Here is a 22,260-nt window from a genome sequence, read left to right as displayed (position 1 = left end):
CGGGTGTGGGCAATACCGGCATGTGAATCAAAGATCTTCTCGAGGTCGAGGTCGGACTCGTCAATGAGCTTTCGGAGCTTGGCGACCTTGCCAACCTCCTTGAAAGCGAGAACCTCCTTCTTCTTGTCGCCGTCGATGGCTAGACCAGCAGAGTCATATCCACGGTACTCGAGACGGGACAGACCTGTTTGCAAAAGGCTGTGTCAGCAACACGAATCTGGGCGCTGATCCCGCGTCTCACCAGTGCATGGCGGGGCGGGGCATGGCTGATGAAAGGGGTGGTGAGGGGCAGCTGAGGAGGGGGGAAACATGGGCTGCGCCCATGATTATGGTTATGCTTGGGCTTGGGCTTGTGCTTGTGAACATGGGATAAGCAATTACTGACCGTTGACAAGAGTGTCGATGATGAACTTGCGGTCCTTCTCCACCAGGTAGTTGATGTATCCGAAAATACCACTGATCATATTGGTTAGCTATTGTTATTTTATTCCACCAATTGAGCCGCGGAATTCCTTCTTTTGAGGCCCNNNNGACGAGGAAGAGGAAGAGGAAGCTTCCTTACCACATGTTGACGAGCTCTTTGCAATGGAAAAACGTGGACAATGGGGTCGTTTAGAGACGAGACGAGACGACACGGTCGGTGAGAGGAGAGCAGAGCCGATAGCGAGCGGATATGTGTGGGGGAGAATAAGAGAGAGAGGAAACAGGCGGAAGAGTTTTGAGGACGGGGTATCAAGAAGCAATAAGGTGTAGATGAGGGAGGAGAAAGAGGAGAGGAGAGCAGAACAAGAAAGGTGAGGAGGGAGGAGGAGATGGTTGTATATGTAGTCGTTTGAGCTTCAACAACTTGACTTGCCTTACAACATTGGGTGAAGGCGAAAGGACAAAGGCGGGCAGAGCGGTCTCCGTAGAGGATGGTTTTTAGGTACCTTAGGTAGTAGGTATACGCCGCTATGCCCGGGCGGCTCTCACTCAAAAGTGACCTGCAACTCAGCAAGGTCGGGCTCTCTCCCACGGGCTCGCTTTTGCTCTGCATGCATGCAGGCAGCTTGCTGTCTTGGTGGGCAGAGTGGGGTTGAGGATGACAGTAGCGGGGGTATTTTCGACAGGGCCCAGACAGGGGTGAGAGATTCCATGTTTTTGGTTTGGTCTGTCTGGTCTGGCCTCCAGGTAGGTAGGTATTTTTATCTGCTCGCCGGTCTATTTACAGAGAGGTTGAGAAACGAACGAACTGGCGGGAAGTGGGCGAGACAAGGCAAGGGAGGGTAACAGAGGAATATCATGAGAATGCCTGCAACTCATACATATCGACAACAACCACACTCCTCCATAGCAACTGACCCTGAACTGTGAGGGGCGGTTCACAGTTTGAGATGGTTCAGGGATACACCACCATCAGGCGTTTTGAGTTGACTGACTCCAGTAGGTACCTTACCTTGGTCTAAGGTGCTAGGCAGTTGAGGGACTGGCCATCATCATACAGCTGAACCAACAGATGACCAATTGATCCTGTTACACGGCATCTGTTATCGTGGGCGTGGCAGTAGCTCGCGGCTGTTGAGACGTTAGCTGGAACAGAATGGAAGCCATTGTCAGCCGTGGCTAATGGTTGCATAAGGGTAAGGGTCCAGGACCAAAAACCACACCAACAAGGCTTCTTCATACCTAGCCATCGTCCGCCTCTGGTCCTGCTTTCCAAGGCCTTACGCTCAGACTCGTAATAATCTGCGACAACTACCACGTATCGAATTTCTAAGAATACAGTTTGCTGTTTGCCTCTCTGGATCTAGCCCGCGCTTTAATAATTCCAGGGCCTGGATGGCGGTGCCTGAACACCCTGGTGCAACTCCAGGTCTGTCACAGTTCAAGTTAGATCGTGAAGCTTAGGTCCCGTCTACCTCTCTACCTTAGGTGGTCATGGCAACGCATCTCGCCGAGCCGCATGTACAGGTAGATGTACCCAAGATGTATGGAACTAACAATAATCTCACAATCCCATTGTGGTGACCTCTCACAGGCAAGTTCCTGATCTACAAAGCTAATCTGATTATGAACTTTGTGTCTTGCACCGAGTGCGGGAAGTTACTAGTAATTAGAGGTCCCTCTTTCACCGCACTCTTTTTACGTCGAACCACGATCTTTTCTGATGTTACCATCTGGATGCATTGAGTTGGTTGTTTGTCACTTATCATATCTGCAGAACCCACCACAAACATCATCATCCACCACTCTCCTCCGCCTCCACCCTCACCTAGACCTAGACCTAGGTACAGCACACCTAAAAACCAGCCTCACGGGGTTCCCGACTAGCCCGAGCCTTGTCAACACCAACAGAAGAGCGGAAGCTTGCAGCTCGTTTCAACTCGTTCTACACTCTACCACTCAGAGACCCGAAAGAGAAACGGCAGCGTTATCGTCAAGCGAGAGATCTGCGCCTCCATACGAGAAATGTCTCCCCCACTCGCGCCTTTGATCGTTCGTATTGGTATTGACTCCCGGCCTACCTAAGGTAGCCAAGGTCTCAGAGACTCCCTCACAGTCAATCGCTCAGTGTTGGCCTGCGGAAGCTACCAGTCGGCATTGGGGGATCCCCTGCATCCCTTCCTGTGGAGGCGTGCATACATATGCAGATATGCAATGCGTGCCCCTGAATTCGCCCGTCGTTTTGTTCTTCTTCCTTAACTAATCCTGAAGCTTGTGCTACTTCCCACAGTGATGATTCTGAAACATATGGCGTCTATGCAATTGAAGATCAACAGATACAGTACTTAAGATGATACCCCTACGACAACAGGTACATAGCTGACACTGACTTTCTTTGGGGTGGGCTCTGTAATATTCATGAGTACCTGGACAGTGATGCATTGATGGCCTTAGCATCAGATGGATCGTCCCTAGGTCGTGGGTCTCTCACCCAATACCTTGTGTTTGTTTGTGCCTGTGTCGATTCGAAGTTGAATCAGTTCGCTTCAGTTCACATACTGGTACAACTATTAAGATTTCACAGCCTCAATCGCCCCAACTAAAAAAAAAAAAAAAAACCAATCTCACTAAGAATAGCAACCCGTTTTAACTAGCGCGTTCCGCTCGGCGTTGTTTCCCATCTCAAGTGCAGGCTCGCTTCTTGACTTATTTTTCTTCTTCTTCTCGATGCATTCTAGCCCATGTTTTTCTCCGTAGCATTCATTCCTACCTATCAATCTTGTTTTCGGTCTTGTTTCTCTGATTCGCTTTCCGCCGTCGGTTGAGCTGCCGACTAACTAAGTTAGTTCCGGACCTTAGGTAGATGCTATTGTTAGCATCCATCTCGTTATATACCTACGTCATCGTCTCCCAAAACTGAGACCCCCCATGTTAAAGATATCAACTCTATGCCTCTCTCCATTTTAGCCTTGCCGTCATCCTCCGGCTTGGGGGTCTACAGAGATTACGGATACGCTTGCTCGCCTTCAAGGGTGAGCTGTAGGAATAGACCATCCAGCTCTCTGACCTCAGCCACGTTGGCCTAAAAGCGTCCCCGCTGAGCAGGGCAAGTTCCCACCGTCATAATTAAAAGATGGTGCTTATTTAAGGTGAACCCTTGCCAGAGTGCCGTTGCTGTGGTTGTTTGTTATGTACGTGAGAAGGAATCCTTTTGTACCAATCGTCTACAAGTATATGTCCTTTCTTCAGCACTAACAACCCAAGGGAAAGACAGTTGCCAATTAGAAATCTATAGTACAATCTAAAGCACACTGTCAGCAAAAAGTCGCCTTTTGTAGAACCAAAAAATGCCAAGCTGAAAATGCCCTTCAGCCCCAAACTTGAAGATGCCATAAGCTCCTTTATCCTGGTATTCTTGACACGACCTGACTTCAGCCGTTCATCTTGACTACTTGCTTACTACTACTAGTGGTATAACATACCTCACCTTGCATAATTTCGTAATCTTACTCCTCCTGAGCTTACTATGGCCGACCGACAGTCTCACTCAGAAAAATCAGCCTTGCGAGTCAAGAAGGTGGTTGGTTTCATGGCATCTCGAGCCTCTCACCAATTGTATCAACGCCTTGCGACACAACTCATGGCAAAGGATCTGGCTACTTATGTTGCAGGCATTGGCATATGTATGAATCTCACCCTCGTGAACCACGATTGTGGTAGCCGCAAGAAACTTTCCTGCTTTTCCAGGACGCCATGTACATTCCTGTTTATAGGGCTGAGCTAATCTATCGCTGGTTGCCCTGACTATATTGTACAGTCTTACACGGATTACCTAGCAACGCTGGGTCCATCAACTTCCATCATCCTTAAGTTTCCATGCACCTTTGCGCTGTTATATCTATCCATCTTGGGCTGGAATGGCACACCCTCCCGCCGCTTACAGCTTCTGGTACTCAAGCTTGCCCTCCAACTTCTTGGATTCCGCGACCTTGCGAACAGCCTTGTTGAAATCGTCCTGATTGATCGAGTCTCGGTAGTCCTTGATAGCAAATAGACCGCTGTATGCATGTCAGATTCATTAAGCCCAACTTCTTCTCCTTTACTGCGTGGGGATGGAAACTTACGCTTCAGTAACCACGTTTCGCAAATCAGCACCGTTGAGCCCGTCACTCATCTTCACCACGCTTTCGAAATCAAGGTCTCCATCGACTACCACGCTTTGTGAGTGAATCTTGAGAATCTCGAGGCGTCCGACCTCGTTGGGCAGAGGAATTTCGATCTTTCGGTCCAGTCGGCCAGCACGAAGAAGCGCAGGGTCCAATGTGTCAGGTCGGTTGGTTGCCATGATGATCTTGGTCTTGCCCAGATAGTCGAAACCGTCCAGCTGGTTGAGCAACTCCATGAGGGTTCGTTGAATTTCACGATCAGCACTGGTGCCCTCGGAGAAACGACGGCCACCAATGGCATCAATTTCGTCCATGAAAATGATGCAAGGCTCATGCTCCTTGGCATAGCCAAACATCTCGCGGATCAGTCTTGCAGATTCTCCAATGTATTTATCGACAATAGCGGAAGAAACAACTAGTTTGCTGTCAGTGATACACGTTCGTAGAATAAGATCAGCGCGTGACCCATACCCTTCAAGAAGTTGGTCTCTAGACTGCTAGCAACTGCTCGTGCCAGTAGAGTTTTTCCAGTTCCGGGAGGGCCATATAGCAGGACACCCTTGGGAGGTTTGATGCCTACTCGGAGGAACAGTTCGGGATTCTTGAGGGGGAGCTCAATTACTTCTCTGAGCTCTCGAATCTGATCGTTCAATCCACCGATACCAGCAAAGCTGACTTGCCCTGGGTCTTCCAGAGACATGTTGTACACCAAGGGGTCGACTTCGCGGGGTAGCATTCGCATGATGGTGAGTGTCGTCATGTCGAGGGCAACACGGGTACCTTGCTTGAGCTTGACCTTATCGACCTTTGATCTGCATCCGACAACATATCGTGGCCCCGATGAAGCCTTGACGATAACTGCGAGTATAACCGTTAGTATCCGTCCATCTTGTACGAGTCCACATGTTGTTCGCCCTCACATCGTTCGTCATCAAGCTGTTTCAGTACCTCGCCGATGATCTGTCCCACACTCTGTAGCGCCTTGATGTTGTCCTCGGTCTTGTCAAACTCTCGCTGCATGTCCTTGATCTCTAAGCGCAGATTCTTGAGCTTTGCCTCCCATTCTCGCGACTCCATGAGTTTCGTGCGATAGGAGTTAAGGGCAGCCTGACGCTCGGCTTCGGCAGACATTGCGAATAACTTTATTCCGATCCTAGTTTCGTGAGTTGTATACTGTTAATATTTTTTCTTTTCTTGACAATTCGTCGGTCTTGGCCGTTGTCTGTCGGGTATCGAAAGCTCGTTTATGTTGATGGAAAGGTGTTTGTATTGGATGGTGATGGTGGTTGCTCATGGGAGATAGAGAGCTTACCTCACCAGCTGGAGCCTTCCACTAGCGGGCTCGAGCTGCACCGGCAGAATCTCGGCATATGCTACGCGCAAAGCTTCCGTCCAGGTATCTCATTAAGGGACCTGAGGCAGTTGAAGAAAACAAGGCGATGCGTGGCTCTATCTCTGAATATTTATGGTTTGAGAATGAACAGAATGTGATAGATCTTGATTTGTTTGCTATTTGATCTGCATATAGTTTTTTTCTAGTTTTTTTTTTTCGATTATAATGCATATCCATCAAAATACCATGGAGTGAGTCCACTGGCAAGCATAAACTGTCACTACGTGTGGCCCAAGTGCTTTGATGATTTTGTCGGAGCTCTATTACCTACCCTGCATCACTCAGTCCGTTCTCGAAACAGTGATACCTGATTAGAGACCACGATGCTGTATTTTGATTTTTTACATTACAATTGATCGTCGAACTGAATGCAATGCTGATTGATTCGTTACTATGTGACGTGGTTAGGTTTCTGTATATCATGTAATAGTACTTTCTCAAAGTTCGATCCGACAAACCATCATGTGGTTATCGTCACTACTCTTTGAATGAGCAGCAACATACAAGGTGAACAGGAAAGGAGATGTGTTACCGAAATGTAGAAAGACACGGTACAGTTGACGCGTATACAGATAGGCGTTGCTATACATCAGATTACTTACCAACAGCACGGCATTTGTGAGTGCAAAGACCTTCAGCATTTCCTCTAGAGGCCGATTTTCCAAGCTCAAAGACGATTGGATATCGAGGAACTTCGTAGCTCTCATTAGATGTCTAATTTACTCAGAAAAACGATTTTTGGTACATCCCGACCCAGCCTGAAGCTTCTATTGCGCGCATAGCGCATCGTGCCTATTACTCGTCTGTCCTGAAGACGGAGAAGGGTGTCGGGAAGAGCAGAAGGTGAGCCGATTTTAGAATGAAGGGCCAGGTACATCCAAGTGATGGCAAGGACCAGGAACCTGGCTAAGCGATCTCTCAAACAGCTGAAGACGGCCTGCTGATGATGTTGAGTTGGGTATAGGTCGCAAAAATATGGATCTTCGTCATCCGACTTGGCTTGGTGAGAAGTAGAGTGTTTACCCGGAAAAGTAGACCTGAGTATACCAGCGACTGCTCGAAGCACTTTCGATTGCAGTGATATTCTTGAGTCGAAGCCGGATAAACTGTCTCAGTCCTTCTTCTCGCCCTCGTTGTCAGTGGCCGCCTTCTTGGGCTCACCCTCAGCGTCGAAACCGAGCGCATCCAACTCTCTAATGAGTTCGTTGATTTTGATCACCTTTGCGATTTGCTCGGGGAGCAGAGCCTCACCACCTTCCTTCTTGTTCTTGAGGTCCTTAGCCTGTTTCAACTTCTTCTTAAGATTTCGGGCCTTTTTCTCGCGCTCAACTTCGGGGTCGACTTGCTCAGGCTTTGTCTCTTCCGCAGGGGCTGGAGCATCACCCTCTGCAGCCTTTGCCTTTTTCCGAGCCTCACGACGCTTGGCGTTCTTGTTGCTTGCAGCTGAGTTCTGTTCGGAGCTCTCTTCCTTCAAGCCCGTGGCACCTGGGATGCCAATCTTCTTACCGCGCTCGCGAAAGGCCTCGGCAGTGCGGTTCTTGTAGACTTCGACATCCTCGGGAGGGCGGTATCCCGGACGAATTTTGATAGCTTTGCGGGTACTGCCATCTGCGCGGACAGACTGCGGGATCTCTCGGTCACCACTGCTCTCATCGGTGACAATACCCGCGTTCGAAGGCTGCGAAGGCATCACGAAAAAAGAAAAGAAAAAAAAGAGATAGAATAAAAGGAGAGTTAATTCGGTTCGAGAGCGCGTCTGAGTCCGACGCTGGACGTTGTCGCAGACGAGCAGGGTTTGGAATCTGCTCGGCAGGTACCGAAGCAGGTTGAAAGCTGGAAATTGGCTTTGGAGGGGTCAATTTGGAGGAGGGGCTGCGAGTGGCTGAAAGCAAGCAGCGCCACATGCATGTGGCTACATCAGGGTATAACATGGATAACACAGGATTATACACAGATGCAGCCTTGATTGAGTACCAATGCATGATTAATGCATTGTAATTGTGTTTCATAACGCTCCCTCGATTGTATACCAACACATGATCACATTTGCCCAAGCACGCCTGTGTCCTCTTGGGGAGATTTCAGCCAGGGCTGTGGGAGCCAAGCTGTTACTATAAGTAAGGTACCTTACCTAGCGTCGGGGGGCAAGAAAACACCAAACCTTCCATTAGTATAGGGTGTTAAAACAAACCAAGGAAAGAGTCCTATAAATTTACTTAAAGATTTTTATCCCTTAGGGTTAAGGTCCTGAGTTTTCTTTTCTCCCCTTGCCTAGGTAGTTACCTACTTAGTACATACTGGACACAAACAACAAGGGAGTACCCCTGCTATATGAGCTTATTTGAGCTGGAGCCCTCTCATTGGTAGATGTTTCGAGCTTGACGCCCTGCAGGGTGCCTTGTTTCAACCTTTCCTCATGTAAAACGGCAATGGACGTATGCCCACGTTGCAAATATGCCCAGGTGTAAGCGACATAAATCCTCTGACCCGTCATATCTGAAGAGTGCCTAAGTTACCTGCGCAGCCTCACTTCCTCATTTTGTTATTCCTCAGCTTCCATCTCGAATGTGTTTCGCTACATTATGGAGGCCTTGCTGAACTCTGAGGGTCTGGTGATGATTTTGTATGATCTGGCTGATTATCGTGCAAGACCACAAGGAGAATGGAAGGATTTCCACGTCTTACATAGCCCATACGGAGTGGGAAAAGCAACATGCAGTACATGGCTGGCCCGCTGGTGAATGGAAATGGTGTGCTGCCACAGCTCAAGCTTAACACACCGTTATCTGAAGAGCGTTGACCAAGGCATTCACATATCTGGCCCAGTTAAATTACTGCAATCAGTCACTGGCTTCCTCATGCATAGGTCGTGGCAGGTCGAGAGCCTACGGAATTATGTCTAATGGCAGCCTCTCGCACGACTTTGCTTGTGACAGTAGGTACGGATACAGGGCAAGGCTCGCCTCAGCTACCAGTGTAACCACTACTGTTTGGTGAGTACGTTGGCCATATGAAAAAAAAAAGGTTGTTGGAACCGTCTTGTGTGCTTGTTAGGCTTTTTTCATGCTACTGGTGTTTGGAGTTCAATATTTGAGACCCTTCTCCCAAGCGTTCCCATCTTTGTTTGCGTATCACTACCGAATACTTGGCCTATGATCGACTAGTTTTATCGTCCTCTGTGTATCATTGATTGGATGTATGTGAATGTTGTTGACACACAGCGGTCTCATTCCCGCCCGTGTCTGCTTGCTGAAATAGACTCATGATATTATTTAGGAACACTGCACACCTCAACGTCAAGGAAGGGGCTATAAAACTTAACATATTGTTGCTACCTAGTAAGGGATATTAGCATTTCGCCATTGCGTACAGAAACACCCTACTCTTAGACCAGCGCACCAAAAACAGGCAAGGCAAGGTACCTACCTGCTAGGTACTAGGTAGGCAGTAGTAACCAGCATCTAGTAGATAGACCTTGCTATAGGAAGGATGAATCGGATGTCATTTTGCTTCAGAAAGTACTAATCATGTATCTAACCGCTGTTGCATAAGGTACCTCCTCAACTTAAGTATATGAGCTCAGCAATGTCCCATCCGTCTCATTACGATCTGCCTTACACAAAAAGTGCCCATCACTGGCAAGTGCTAATGTCTGTGTCATTGTCTAAGTCGGTCACTTTCTTTTCCTGCCTGCCCTTCCCCTCTCCAGAGACTTTAGAACCAAACTTCACTCACAACATAAAGGGAGGCCTCTTAATCGTGGCATTCTTGTTCTGTTTTTATACTACCTTACCCTATTTAAAAGCTGTCAAGGCTTTCTCAGGAGTTGGTCGATTATCAATCTAGGCCCTGAAGCTCCAACACTCACCACCATCGCCAAGATGGCAGCTCCTCATATATCGCAGGAAGCCAAACACCCGAAAACGACCATGTCGTCACCAAAATCAGTCTACTAGACACTTCAGATGCATTGACTCCGGACCCAGGCACCGAAGACATGTTCAGAACTGAGAAAAGCAAATTTGCTTTCAGCCCAGGCCAGCTTTCTAAGTTGCTCAATCCCAAGAGCCTCAACGCCTTTTATGCTCTTGGGGGAATTGATGGTATAGAGAAGGGACTGCATACAGATCGTAATGCTGGCCTCAGCACCGATGAGTCCACAGTGGCGGGAGAGGTCGCATTCCACGAAGTTGCGCCAAAAGGAACACCAAAACACGGGACGACTGGTGATGCAATACCGGAGAGTAATGCTGAAGCAGCAGTTCATATTCCTCCCCCTGAGGATCCCAACCCTACTGGGATTTTTTGCGACCGGAAAAAGATCTTCAGAGACAATCGCCTTCTTGATAAGAAGACAAAATCCCTCTTGGAGATTGCCTGGACTACCTATAACGACAAAGTTCTCATTCTCTTGACCATTGCGGCGATTGTGTCACTAGCTCTAGGCCTTTACCAAACCTTTGGAGGTGAGCATAAAAAAGGGGAGCCCAAAGTCGAATGGGTTGAAGGTGTCGCAATTATTGTTGCTATCGTGTAAGTAAATCCTCCAGTCACGCCAAGACTTACAACACTAACAGGAGCGGGCAGTATTGTTGTGCTGGTCGGTACAATCAACGACTGGCATATGCAGCGACAGTTCACCCGGCTCACTAAGAGAACCAATGATCGTATGGTCAATGTTATTCGTTCAGGGAAGTCCCAAGAGATATCCATCAACGACGTAATGGTCGGGGATGTCATGCATCTTGCCACGGGGGATATCGTACCAGTAGATGGCATCTTTATTCAAGGCAGCGCCGTCAAGTGTGACGAATCTTCAGCTACTGGAGAGTCGGATCTGCTCCGAAAGACACCGGCAGCAGATGTGTTTGATGCAATCCAGAAACTCGACACCAAGGAGGCAGAGAAGCTCGATCCTTTCATCATCTCGGGAAGCAAGGTCAATGAGGGCAATGGGACATTTCTTGTGACTGCTGTGGGTGTGAATTCCAGCTATGGCCGAATCTCAATGGCCCTCCGCACCGAACAGGAAGACACACCCCTGCAGAAGAAGCTCAACATCTTAGCCGATTGGATTGCCAAAGTAGGTGCTGGCGCTGCGCTGTTGCTATTCGTCGTGCTCTTCATCAAGTTCTGTGCTCAGCTTCCGAATAACCACGGATCTCCCTCCGAGAAGGGTCAAGAATTCATGAAGATTTTCATCGTCTCAGTCACTGTTGTTGTAGTGGCTGTCCCTGAAGGACTGCCTTTGGCAGTCACACTGGCACTGAGCTTTGCGACTGTCAAGATGCTCCGCGACAACAATCTCGTTCGAATCCTCAAGGCCTGCGAGACGATGGGCAATGCTACGACTGTTTGCTCTGATAAAACTGGGACACTTACCCAGAATGTAATGACGATAGTTGCCGCCACACTTGGTAAAGCAACCAGTTTCGGTGGTGCTGATCCGCCAATGGACAAGTCCTTGTCCATCGAACGGAAGGCTCTCACTGTACCCAATATCCCAGACGCCGACTTCGTGAATAGACTAAGTCAACAAGTCAAGACTCTACTCATCCAGTCCAATGTGCTCAACTCAACGGCCTTCGAAGGTGACCAGGATGGCCAGAAGACATTCGTCGGTTCCAAGACTGAGGTTGCTTTACTTACCTATTGCCGAGATCATCTAGGAGCTGGGCCAATCCAAGAGATAAGATCTTCTGCCAATATCGTGCAGACAGTACCTTTCGATAGCAAGAACAAGTACAGTGCTGTAATTGTCAAGCTGCCCAGTGGAAAGTATCGCGCATACGCAAAGGGCGCTTCTGAGATACTGCTGGAACAGTGTACCAAGTGTCTCGGGAATGTGACGGAAGGGGAAACGATGTCCGTTCCCCTGACCGAAGCGGATCGAGACATGATCGGTATGATTATTAGCTCCTATGCCGGACAGACTCTACGAACCATCGGGTCATCATATCGCGACTTCGAATCCTGGCCACCTGAGGGAGCCGTCTCCCCGGAAAACCCGCTCCACGCAGATTTCAATGCTGTGCACCAAGGTATGACACTGATTGGAATTTACGGTATCAAAGACCCGTTGCGACCGACTGTAATCAGTGCTCTTGAGGATTGTCGCCGGGCTGGCGTCTTTGTAAGAATGGTAACTGGTGACAATATCCAAACGGCCTCTGCTATCGCCTCCGAATGTGGTATTTTCCGTCCTCATGAAGGTGGCATTGCGATGGAAGGTCCCGAGTTTCGAAGACTTCCACCTGAAGAGCTCAAACAAAAGGTGAGATATCTTCAAGTCCTGGCCCGCTCAAGTCCGGAGGATAAACGGATCCTGATCCGTACCCTTAAAGATCTCGGGGAAACAGTGGCAGTGACAGGCGATGGAACGAATGATGCGCCAGCTTTGAAGATGGCAGACATTGGATTCTCCATGGGCATCGCTGGAACAGAAGTGGCTAAGGAAGCATCGTCAATTATCCTTCTTGATGACAAGTAAGTGAGCGGTTCGTATACTAGAGCAGGACACCACTGATGACTTGCAGTTTTGCTTCCATTGTCAAGGGGTTGATGTGGGGGCGTGCCGTTAATGATTCTGTCAAAAAGTTTCTTCAGGTGAGCTTGAATATACGGTAGCCGTGAAGTTTAGCTGATCGGATGATGGTAGTTCCAACTGACTGTCAACATTACAGCCGTGGTCTTGACATTTGTCTCAGCGGTTGCAAGCAGCAAGCAGGAATCTGTTCTCAACGCTGTCCAACTCCTTTGGGTCAATTTGATCATGGACACCTTTGCAGCCCTTGCATTGGCCACAGACCCCCTACGAGGAGTGTCCTTGACCGGAAGCCAGATCGAAAGTCGGCACCGCTCATTACACTGAGAATAGCCAAGATGATCATAGGACAGGCTATTTGTCAACTTGCAATCACATTTGTGTTAAATTTTGGTGGCAAGGCCCTTTTAGGCTGGTACGGAGACTCCGAACATGATACCAAGCAGCTCAAGACACTCGTCTTCAACACATTTGTCTGGTTGCAAATTTTCAACGAAATCAAGTATGTGACGAAGCTTTGATAAGTGATACTTCACTAACCAAAATCTTAGCAACCGTCGGCTGGATAACAAGCTAAACATCTTTGAAGGTCTCCATCGCAATGTTTTCTTTATCATAATCAACCTCATCATGATTGGAGGCCAAGTCCTCATCATTTTCGTAGGTAGTGATGCCTTTGAGATTGTTCGCTTGAACGGTAAAGAATGGGGACTGTCGATCGGTCTAGGTGCCATCTCTGTTCCTTGGGGTGCACTAATTAGACTCTGTCCCGATGAGTGGATTGCTGTATGTCTCCCAGGCTTCCTTCGCAGAAGATGGATTTCGCCTCCCGGTGAAGATTTCACGATTGACAAGTCGCTGGATTCTGACGATGAATTTGTACGGCCACCACTTCGCGTCATGAGCTCCATCAGGGGTCCGCGAGTCCAACAACATATTGGGTTCAGGGAAAGAGTCCGTGGACACAAAGAGACGAAGGATAGGGTAAAAGAGGAATTGCAGGAGAAGCCCGGAGCATCCAGAGCAGGGATGGATCAAGTTCAGGAAGGGCGGTGATTTGACTGCGTTCCAGTATATCTGGCGACGGTTCCTAGCACATAGGAGTTGATACCATAAATACAGTCCCGTCTGAGCATTGGGCCAAGCTAGCTGACTGAAGATAGAGCCTGTGCGGCGGCATTCATAGTGTGCTAATATAGGAAAACGTTGAACGTTAACAAAAAATAATCCTCCTTAATAATTATTACCATCGATGAAGTGAGAGAATGGTTGTTGAAAGTGAGTTTCGTCCTGATTAAACCGGGGCACCGGATATCTGGCTCGGCCGACCAATCACAGGCGAGGTAAAGCTGTTCCCGGAACTTCGCGAATTTCCTGGCCTGACAATCTCTAGAACCTCTCCATCCTTCAATCGAAGCCTCACAATCGACCGCCGCCGACGTCCACCACCGACCCTTAGCCGTGTTACAGACGCTCAATTGCGCTCATCTATCAAAATGGTAAGATAGAGGCTACTCCAAGACTCCCCTTGCAGACCGCAATGGCTAATCGCGCATCTTCACAGGCCCTCGCCAACACACTCTACAGGCAAGTAACGACGACGCCGACGACACGACAATCGATCACCCAAACTAATGCGAGATTTACGTTTCTGCAGGAGCCTCTTCTCCACCAACTACCTGATGCTCGCTACCGTTTTCACTGCTGGCTTCGCCTGGGAGATGTAAGGACTGCCCGCAAGTGACCTCGGATCAACGGGGACACGACGCTGATTACGATACAGTGGCTTCAACAACGTTATGGACAAAGTCTGGGACAACAACAACCGAGGCGTACGTGCGATGAAGACCGGAAATTGGCGAGAGACAAATGCTAACGGGCTTGCAGCGACAATGGAAGGATATCCGACATAAGTTCCTCGAGGGCGGCGATGAGGATGAGGAATAAAGAGGTTGACAAGGACATGGACCTGATCATGGAGCAACGGACCGAGCGAGGCGAGGCATTGATTCTGGTGCCGCTTGCCCCTGTATAAATTAGAAGAGGATTAGAGGCTTGATTACACACATGACATCTCGTTACCTACCTCTGTTGATGCATTATTTCCATTTATTGATTGCTAGAACCGGCAATAGCCATAACCACCGGTGGCTGTTCGTATGTTAACATATATAACATGAAAAAGCCAACGCATATGTATGATCAGACTTTTACTGCTAATAAGAGTGAGGTGGTGACGGCAATTTACTGCTTGTGAATGTGACTGTATGTACCTAAAGAGCTCCAGTTGGAACTGCTTCGGCAATTCATCCATCCATTCTTACCTTACGTGTGTGGTGCAGTGGACTGGGCTGGATTGGCAGGTATTGCCCCTCGGTGACTACTAACCTACCTACCTAGGTGCACCAAAACCTCACTGTGATTCAGTCCCAGGATCCATGCAAGGTAACAGCAACAGGTCGCTATAGTAGTAATAAGGTACCTTTATTAAGTAAGGAGGTAGCAAAACGCAACCCAGATATTTAAACCGTCATCATCAACTTGACAGCTTGAAAGTTAAGCAATCTGACATTGGCAACAGCCACGTTCACGGCCACTTTTGGATTTTGTGTCTTTTTACAGGGCTGCTACAGGTAAATCAACTACTTTTCTACTTCTACACTGTTCATATCGCTGACGTCTTTATCCGCAGAGCAACTGTTCCACCAAACCTTTCTCCAATATTTGCGGACCCCCCACTTCGGTATTGCCTATCAATAATCGACCTGACGACATCGCCGACACCGTAATCGACGTCGTCCCTACTTTTCTCTCTTTCTCGCCTTCTCTTTTCATCTCACACAATAAATGCTACGATGAGGTTGGTTTGACCATGGCCCAATCTATGTCGACCCAGGAGCAACAGCTCTGCCAGTTCTTGGCCGACCTGCCCTCCCGCTTCAACTACCGCTTCACCGAAGATGCTTCACGCGAGCTACTTACCAGCCTCTTCTGGTCTCTCGCTGGAGGAAAAAGTGAATACATGCGACTGCTCTTCCCGGACGGTAAAATCGGAGAGACACTCAAGCTGAGCGACTCTCAAGGCGCAGTCGAGGGAGCAGAGTATACCGAGGCAGCGCGGGGGAAGCGATGTGGGCACATCTTCAAACCTGGTGAGGCATCGTACATGTGCCGCACCTGTGGTACCGACGAAACTTGCTGCCTATGTGCCCGATGCTTCGACTCGACCGACCATACAGGGCACATGGTTCGAATCCACATATCAGTAGGAAATAGTGGTTGCTGTGACTGTGGAGATGACGAGGCATGGCGAACACCTCTGTTCTGCACCATTCACTCTCACGTTCAGGGAGGTACGGACAAGGGGAAGGGAAAAGAGGCGGCCGGTCTGCCTGAGGACCTTGTCACGAATCTACAGATGACCATCGGTCGTGTTTTCGACTACATCTGCGACGTCATCTCATGCTCCCCAGAACAGCTGCGACAGGCCAAGACACAAGAATCGATTCTCGAAGACGAGCAGTCATCACGCCTCTCCTCGAAATACTACGGCCCCGATGCCGAACCATGTACAGAATTCGCCCTGATTCTTTGGAATGACGAGAAACATACCGTTCAAGAAGTTCAGGACCAGGTCGCCCGCGCTTGTCGAAAAAGCCGTAAGCTGGCTGCAGAGAATGCCTGGGAGACTGATGCTATTGGACGAAGTATCTTGACGTATATGCCCGACGTGAAGCGACTCTTGGACATGGCAGCTATAATGGAGGCCATCAGAGTTACAGTCACGATTCGGTCTGCAAGAGACACTTTCCGCGAACAAATGTGCGGCACCCTCGTTGAGTGGCTGAGTGATATATCTGGTTGCTCTGTCGGCCACGACAACAGTATTCTCCGACGCACAGTTTGTGAACAGGTAATGAACCCTTGGCGTCAAGGGAGCCAAGCGACTCATACGATGGGTCTGATTGATGACGAGGAGGAGGATGACCAGATTGTCGACAGCAGACGCCGATTTGATGGCATGAATGCTAGGTTCATTCTGGCCTTGCAGGCTGCAGCCAACACCGGTACCGGCGTTCAGATAGAAATTGACGACGACTCCGACGATGATGGAGAGGACGAAGAAGATGCCGATGCAGACATGGACGATCAAGACCAACATTCTCCTTCCAGCTCAGTGGCTGGAGGAGACGAAGACGAGGATGACGACGTCATGATGGTCGATGCCCGCGGAGACGTCGGAGACCTTGGGATGAATTGGAGAGATAACGACCAGGCTTTGGAAGAAGACGAAGCAACAATGGCAGGCTATCCACCACCTCCACCGCCTCCTCCTGCTCAAGTTACGTCTCAGGGTCAGGGTCGGGGTCAAGGCCAAGCCCAGACACAATCTGAGGCTCCAGCTAGAACCAGGGACAGAGAAGCAACACCATCCGACTCGGATACAGCGGAGCCCCTAATCGCTCCCTCGATTTACGCAAAGGCGAACGCGGAAATTCCCAAAACTCCTGGTAAGACCGAGAAGTTAGTTCCTAGACCTGGGCGATATTGGATCGAGACACCTGCCGTTTATACACAGCGTGAGAACGTGCCTCCAGCTGAGGATGTATTCCGCCGTGTTCGCCTCGACTGGCTGTTGTTATTTGATTTGCGCATGTGGAAGAAGGTGAGAAACGACCTTCGAGCTCTGTACATCTCCACGGTTGTGACTATTCCCGAATTCAAGAGAGTACTGGCCCTCAGATTCGCCAGTCTTTACACAATCCTGGCTCAGCTTTATCTGGTTGGAGACCGAGAGCCAGACCACTCCATCATCAACCTTTCCCTTCAGATGCTCACCACCCCATCAATCACTGCAGAAGTTGTCGAGCGCGGAAACTTTATGACCAGCTTGTTGGCAATCCTATACACCTTCTTGACAACTCGTCAAGTTGGGCACCCTTGGGATGTGTCCCCCGATGCAGTCTTGGGCTTCGAAAGCGGGTCGGTAACCAACAGGCGCATGTACCACTTTTACCAAGACCTGAAGTATCTTTTCGGCGCCCCTCATGTACAGGAACGCGTTAGATGTGAGCCCCGCTACCTCATGCAGTTCCTTGACCTTGTCAAGCTACATCAATGTATTGGGCCGAACGTCAGGGCCGTGGTCGAACACGTAGAATACGAGGCCGACTCCTGGATTACAGCATCTCTTGTAACCAGGCAAATCAACCTGCAAGCACGAAACCTTGCTGAGGCGTTCCGTAACTGCCCCCCAGATGAGTTCCACTACCTACAACAAGCAATTCGCTTCACGGCGAAGACGGTCATCTTGAACTCCATCGGCGCTGAACGTCATCGATTTAAGCAAGGTGAAATCAAGGACGAGGTGCAGTTTAAGACATTGAATGATTTTGAGTTCGATAGCGAATCGTCATCGTATGATGTCGTCAAGTTCGTTGTCGAGAAGGACGCGATCAGCTTCCACCATGCGCTGCACTACACCCTGTCCTGGCTCATTGAGTGTGGCCGGTCTCTTCCTGTGTCAACAATGCGGAACCTTCTGAGCTTTACTCAACAGGAGCTCAAATCTAAACCACGACTGATGGGGAGACCTCAAGTGCCGCGAAAGAATTACACCGCAGAGGATTATCTCATCGCGTCTTTCGACTTCCCTCTCCGTGTTTGCGCTTGGCTTGCCCAGATCAAAGCCAACATGTGGGTTCGCAATGGAATCAGCCTGCGACACCAAGCCAGTACGTATCGCGGTGTCGGTCAACGAGATGTATCTCATCATCGGGATATCTTTTTACTTCAGACTGCTTTGGTGATTTGCGATCCCAGCCGAGTACTGGTCTCGATCATAGACCGCTTTGGAATGGAAAGCTGGGTCAAGGGTTTATTCGAGCTCAAATCTGAAGCTCAGGATGATGCTCAGCACCTTGATGTCGTTGAAGATATGATTCATCTTCTGATTGTCTTGCTAAGCGACCGGACCTCTTTGATATCTTCAGATGATGAGACCAAATCCAGGCTCTTGGCCATGCGCCGCGACATTACTCATGTATTGTGTTTCAAGCCGCTATCGTTCAACGAGATCTGTAACAAACTGCCTGAGAAGTATCAAGAGCAAGAGGACTTTCATCGAGTGCTTGATGAGATGGCCACTTTCAAACCACCAGAGGGTGTCTCCGATGTTGGTACTTTCGAACTTCGACCTGAGTATATTGAGGAGATTGACCCTTACATCGCTCACTACAACAAGAACCAGCGTGAGGAGTCGGAGCTAGCTTACCGAAAGAAGATGGCGAAACGGACAGGAAAGACTGCTGAAGAAATTGTATACGAGCCCAAGGCCCGACCAGTCCCTTCGGGCATGTTTGAGGACTTGGGCGCTTTCACGAGTACCGGCATGTTTGCTCAAGTCATTTACTACTCACTCCTTTATCCTCTGGTGGCCGGCAAATTTACTCCCTCCGTTCCTTTTACTCGACTGGAAACATTTCTCCAAGTTGTCTTGCATCTTATGCTCATCGCCATTCTCGAGGACAAGTCAAGTGACGATGACATGAGCGAAGAATCACCAAAGTCCTTCGTCCACATCGCCCTCACAAAGTTCGGCCGCAGCAACTTTATGCCTGAAGCCCACAGTTCAAGAACAATCGTGTCTCTGCTGAATATGATGTCAACCAAGGACGAGTTCAAGGCAGTTCATCCTAAAATCGCACTCGTTCTAAAGCGCCTGCGCCAGAAACGTCCTCGCACTTTTGAGACAGCGTATGTGAACTTGGGTGCTTCCGTAGACCGTATAAGCACTGCGTCACCAGCAAACACATCTGCAGAGGAAGAGCGCGAGAGAAGAAAGAAGGCAGCTCTAAGCCGTCAAGCCAAGGTCATGGCGCAATTCCAACAGCAGCAGAAGAGTTTCATGGAAAACCAGGCTTCTTTTGACTGGGGCAGTGATATTGAAGAAGATGAGGACGAAGAAGTCGATGGCGAGCAAACGGAGGACCGAAAACACAACTGGAAGTACCCAGTGGGAACTTGCATCCTGTGTCAGGAGGAGCCGGACGATCGTCATCTCTACGGCACTTTTGCTCACTTCAACGAAAGCCGCATCCTCCGGCAGACGGATTTCCAAGACCCTGATTTCGTTCGAGAAGCATCGCAAACACCATGTAGTCTTGATCGATCGGCCGAGGATGTTCGACCATTCGGTATTGCTCACGAGAACCGCAAGATGGTGGAAAAAATCAACGCTCAGGGTGAAACGTTTCTCGCAGAGAGACAGACAATCGGGAAGGGTTTTCCTTCCAACGTCTGTCGGTCAGGCCCAGTGGCAAGTGGTTGCGGGCATATGATGCATTATCGTTGCTTTGAAGTTTACTATGAAGCGACTGTTCGCCGCCATACGCATCAGATTGCCAGGCATCACCCAGAAGATGTCAAGCGTAATGAGTTTGTCTGTCCTCTATGTAAGGCCCTAGGCAATGCATTTGTACCGATTATCTGGAAGGGCATAGACGAGTCATACCCAGGCTACCTACAGTCTCAAAGTACATTCGAGGAATTCGTCGAGAAGCAAATGGGATCTGCTTACTGGATTGGTGGAAGCAAGGCAAGGGAGGACGAACCTACTATACCTGACATGTTTACTCCAAGTCTCCCGGGAAGCCTCGTTGAGTTCTTGCTCCCAGCCCAAGCTTCGAGCGACACCTTGTGGGGAAGAGATGATGCAGAGTCCCATTCGTCAACAGTCGGCACACCTGCAAGCTACGCATTCTCTGACTCGGTTACCCCTGAGCCGGCGCAACCTCAACCCGCCACTACTGCTACCACCAACAATAACACAGATGGCAGCCAGTTGATGAACGAGCTATTAGCAGCCTACCGCCGACTGAGGAATACACTCCGTGTCAACGGTCTTCGTACTAGCCACCTCATTGACGCTAAGGGTGACAACGTTGGTGAATTATGCGCCAGCGACACACTAGTGAAGTCTGTGGGCTTCACAATCTCTTCAATCGAAGTCCAGCAGCGAGGCATTGAAGCCCAGCCAGGCATGACGCTCCTAGAGAAGATCCCTGAGCACATCTTGTCGCACCTCAGAGTCCTATCAGAGACTGTATCTTCCTACATCGCTGTTGGGGCGCAATCTGGTGGTGGCGAGAACAAAATCGAAACCGAATTCAGGAAGGACAGCGAGCGGCAACACTGTCAGCTGTTTATGTCGAGATACTTCGGTACTGGAACTCCCTATGCTCGCCGACCTCTGGATGTGTACCCTCCACTACTGAGCATGGACTCGTTCCTGTTCTTGGTGGAATGCTCCTACGGTTTAGTGCCGCTCCAGAAAGCTGAAATTTCTCACGTTCTTCGGCTTTGTTATCTGGCAGAACTTGTGAAGCTGGTGTATCACATGGGTCGTAATATTCCTGTCGCTAGCTGGGTTGGCAATCTCACCAACCGCCATACGCAGGACCCGGCCATCAACAATTTTGCAGACTTTGCCCTCGGCGTTACGAAGACTGGGGTCGATTTCCATGCGGCCCAGTTCCCTGAAGGCGTTGAGTTTGGCGAGAACCGTGGCTTCCAACAACCAGGCGTGGACACTCTAGAGAGCTGGTATACCTTTTCCAAGAAATACGCTCTCACCTTCCTACGGAAATGTGTCATTTTCCTGTATGTCAAGTATGGCGTAGACTTCAACAGTCATGTCTCGCCTTCGCCAGATGCTGATGAGCTGGAGCGCCTCACTGAAGCTCTTCGAGTTCCAACATTTGACGAGATGTGTGCTGCCATCACAGACAACGCGTCAGCTTGTGGCTGGCCTCAGACAACTTCTGCACTGGTGTCTGGTTGGGTAAAGCATCAAGTTATGTGGCCCGGAGACTATAGCGAGATTCCTCTCTCGGCAATGATGAGCCACCCTGGAATCTTTGAACTTATTGGATTACCAAAGAATTACGATGCGCTCATAGAGGAAGCTACCAGACGAAAATGTCCTACCACTGGAAAGGAGCTCACAGATCCTGTCATATGCCTCTTCTGCGGAGAACTATCTTGCAGCCAAGGCACATGTTGCCAGAAGATGGACAATTCTGCCGAACGAACAGAACACACCAAGATTGGTGGTGCACAGCAGCATATGCGAAAGTAAGCAATGGTCAGCTATTATACTGCGGTTAAAATACTAATAAGGTTCAGGTGTCAACGGAATATTGGGGTGTTCCTCAATGTGCGCAAGTGCTCGGTGGTATACCTTTTCCGACTTTCGGGATCCTTCACGCCAGCTCCTTATATCGACAAGTACGGAGAGACAGATCCTCAGCTGCGTCATGGGCGACAGCTCTTCCTGAACCAGAAACGATATGACTCCATGATACGAAATACGGTGCTCAACCACGGGGTACCGAGCTTGATTAGCCGCAAGTTGGAGGCGGAGATCAATAATGGCGGATGGGATACTTTATAGTATACAAACGGAGCTATTGGTATGAGGCAAGTATATGCTATACATTGGGGCCGGGGCTAGCGAGTATGTAAAGGGTTTTCGGGCCATGATGTGATAAATGGTGCAAGATAATTGGTTTTGGGCTTCTATATGCTATGTGAGTAGTGATAGCATGCAACGATAATAGATGCTTAACGGGTATATAAAACTTTTATATGGGTTTCCAGTAATTTATAATACTACACTTTAACAGGTTATTATATCTTATTTTAATAATATCTATTAAAAAGATAAAATATCT

The 22,260-nt window shown here is 49.1% G+C and overlaps 5 protein-coding genes across 5 annotated transcripts; 2 read left to right on the top strand and 3 right to left on the bottom strand.

Moving 5' to 3' along the window:
• Nucleotides 1–464, bottom strand: FTJAE_13262 (glucosamine-fructose-6-phosphate aminotransferase; the record flags this gene model as incomplete). Its single annotated transcript, XM_037346388.1, has 2 exons — nucleotides 1–184; nucleotides 386–464. Coding segments are annotated over 2 exons (263 nt in total), but the record flags the coding sequence as incomplete, so codon positions are not given.
• Nucleotides 465–4,360: 3,896 nt separating this feature from the next.
• On the bottom strand, nucleotides 4,361–5,720 carry FTJAE_13261 (RPT4-26S proteasome regulatory subunit; the record flags this gene model as incomplete). The annotated part of the gene is made up of 4 exons (XM_037346387.1): nucleotides 4,361–4,481; nucleotides 4,548–5,004; nucleotides 5,061–5,447; nucleotides 5,510–5,720. The coding sequence occupies 4 exons, from the start codon at nucleotides 5,718–5,720 to the stop codon at nucleotides 4,361–4,363; spliced, it is 1,176 nt and encodes a 391-aa protein (XP_037199712.1).
• Nucleotides 5,721–7,093: 1,373 nt separating this feature from the next.
• Nucleotides 7,094–7,672, bottom strand: FTJAE_13260 (RNA binding Pym; the record flags this gene model as incomplete). Its single annotated transcript, XM_037346386.1, has 1 exon — nucleotides 7,094–7,672. The coding sequence occupies one exon, from the start codon at nucleotides 7,670–7,672 to the stop codon at nucleotides 7,094–7,096; it is 579 nt and encodes a 192-aa protein (XP_037199711.1).
• A 2,307-nt stretch (nucleotides 7,673–9,979) lies between these two features.
• FTJAE_13259 (Ca2+-transporting ATPase) lies at nucleotides 9,980–14,473 on the top strand (the record flags this gene model as incomplete). Its single annotated transcript, XM_037346384.1, has 8 exons — nucleotides 9,980–10,515; nucleotides 10,570–12,468; nucleotides 12,666–13,028; nucleotides 13,078–13,442; nucleotides 13,920–14,025; nucleotides 14,184–14,249; nucleotides 14,310–14,358; nucleotides 14,414–14,473. 8 exons carry the CDS (start codon nucleotides 9,980–9,982, stop codon nucleotides 14,471–14,473), a joined length of 3,444 nt encoding a protein of 1,147 aa, XP_037199710.1.
• A 925-nt stretch (nucleotides 14,474–15,398) lies between these two features.
• On the top strand, nucleotides 15,399–21,980 carry FTJAE_13258 (e3 ubiquitin ligase UBR1; the record flags this gene model as incomplete). The annotated part of the gene is made up of 2 exons (XM_037346383.1): nucleotides 15,399–21,661; nucleotides 21,713–21,980. The coding sequence occupies 2 exons, from the start codon at nucleotides 15,399–15,401 to the stop codon at nucleotides 21,978–21,980; spliced, it is 6,531 nt and encodes a 2,176-aa protein (XP_037199709.1).
• Between the last annotated feature and the right edge of the window lie 280 nt (nucleotides 21,981–22,260).

Source organism: Fusarium tjaetaba (assembly GCF_013396195.1).
Source record: "Fusarium tjaetaba strain NRRL 66243 chromosome Unknown NRRL66243_c0000397, whole genome shotgun sequence".
Taxonomy (NCBI): domain Eukaryota; kingdom Fungi; phylum Ascomycota; class Sordariomycetes; order Hypocreales; family Nectriaceae; genus Fusarium; species Fusarium tjaetaba.
The sequence above is the reverse complement of the archived record's forward strand: the minus strand, read 5'-3'. Positions and strand labels throughout refer to the sequence as shown.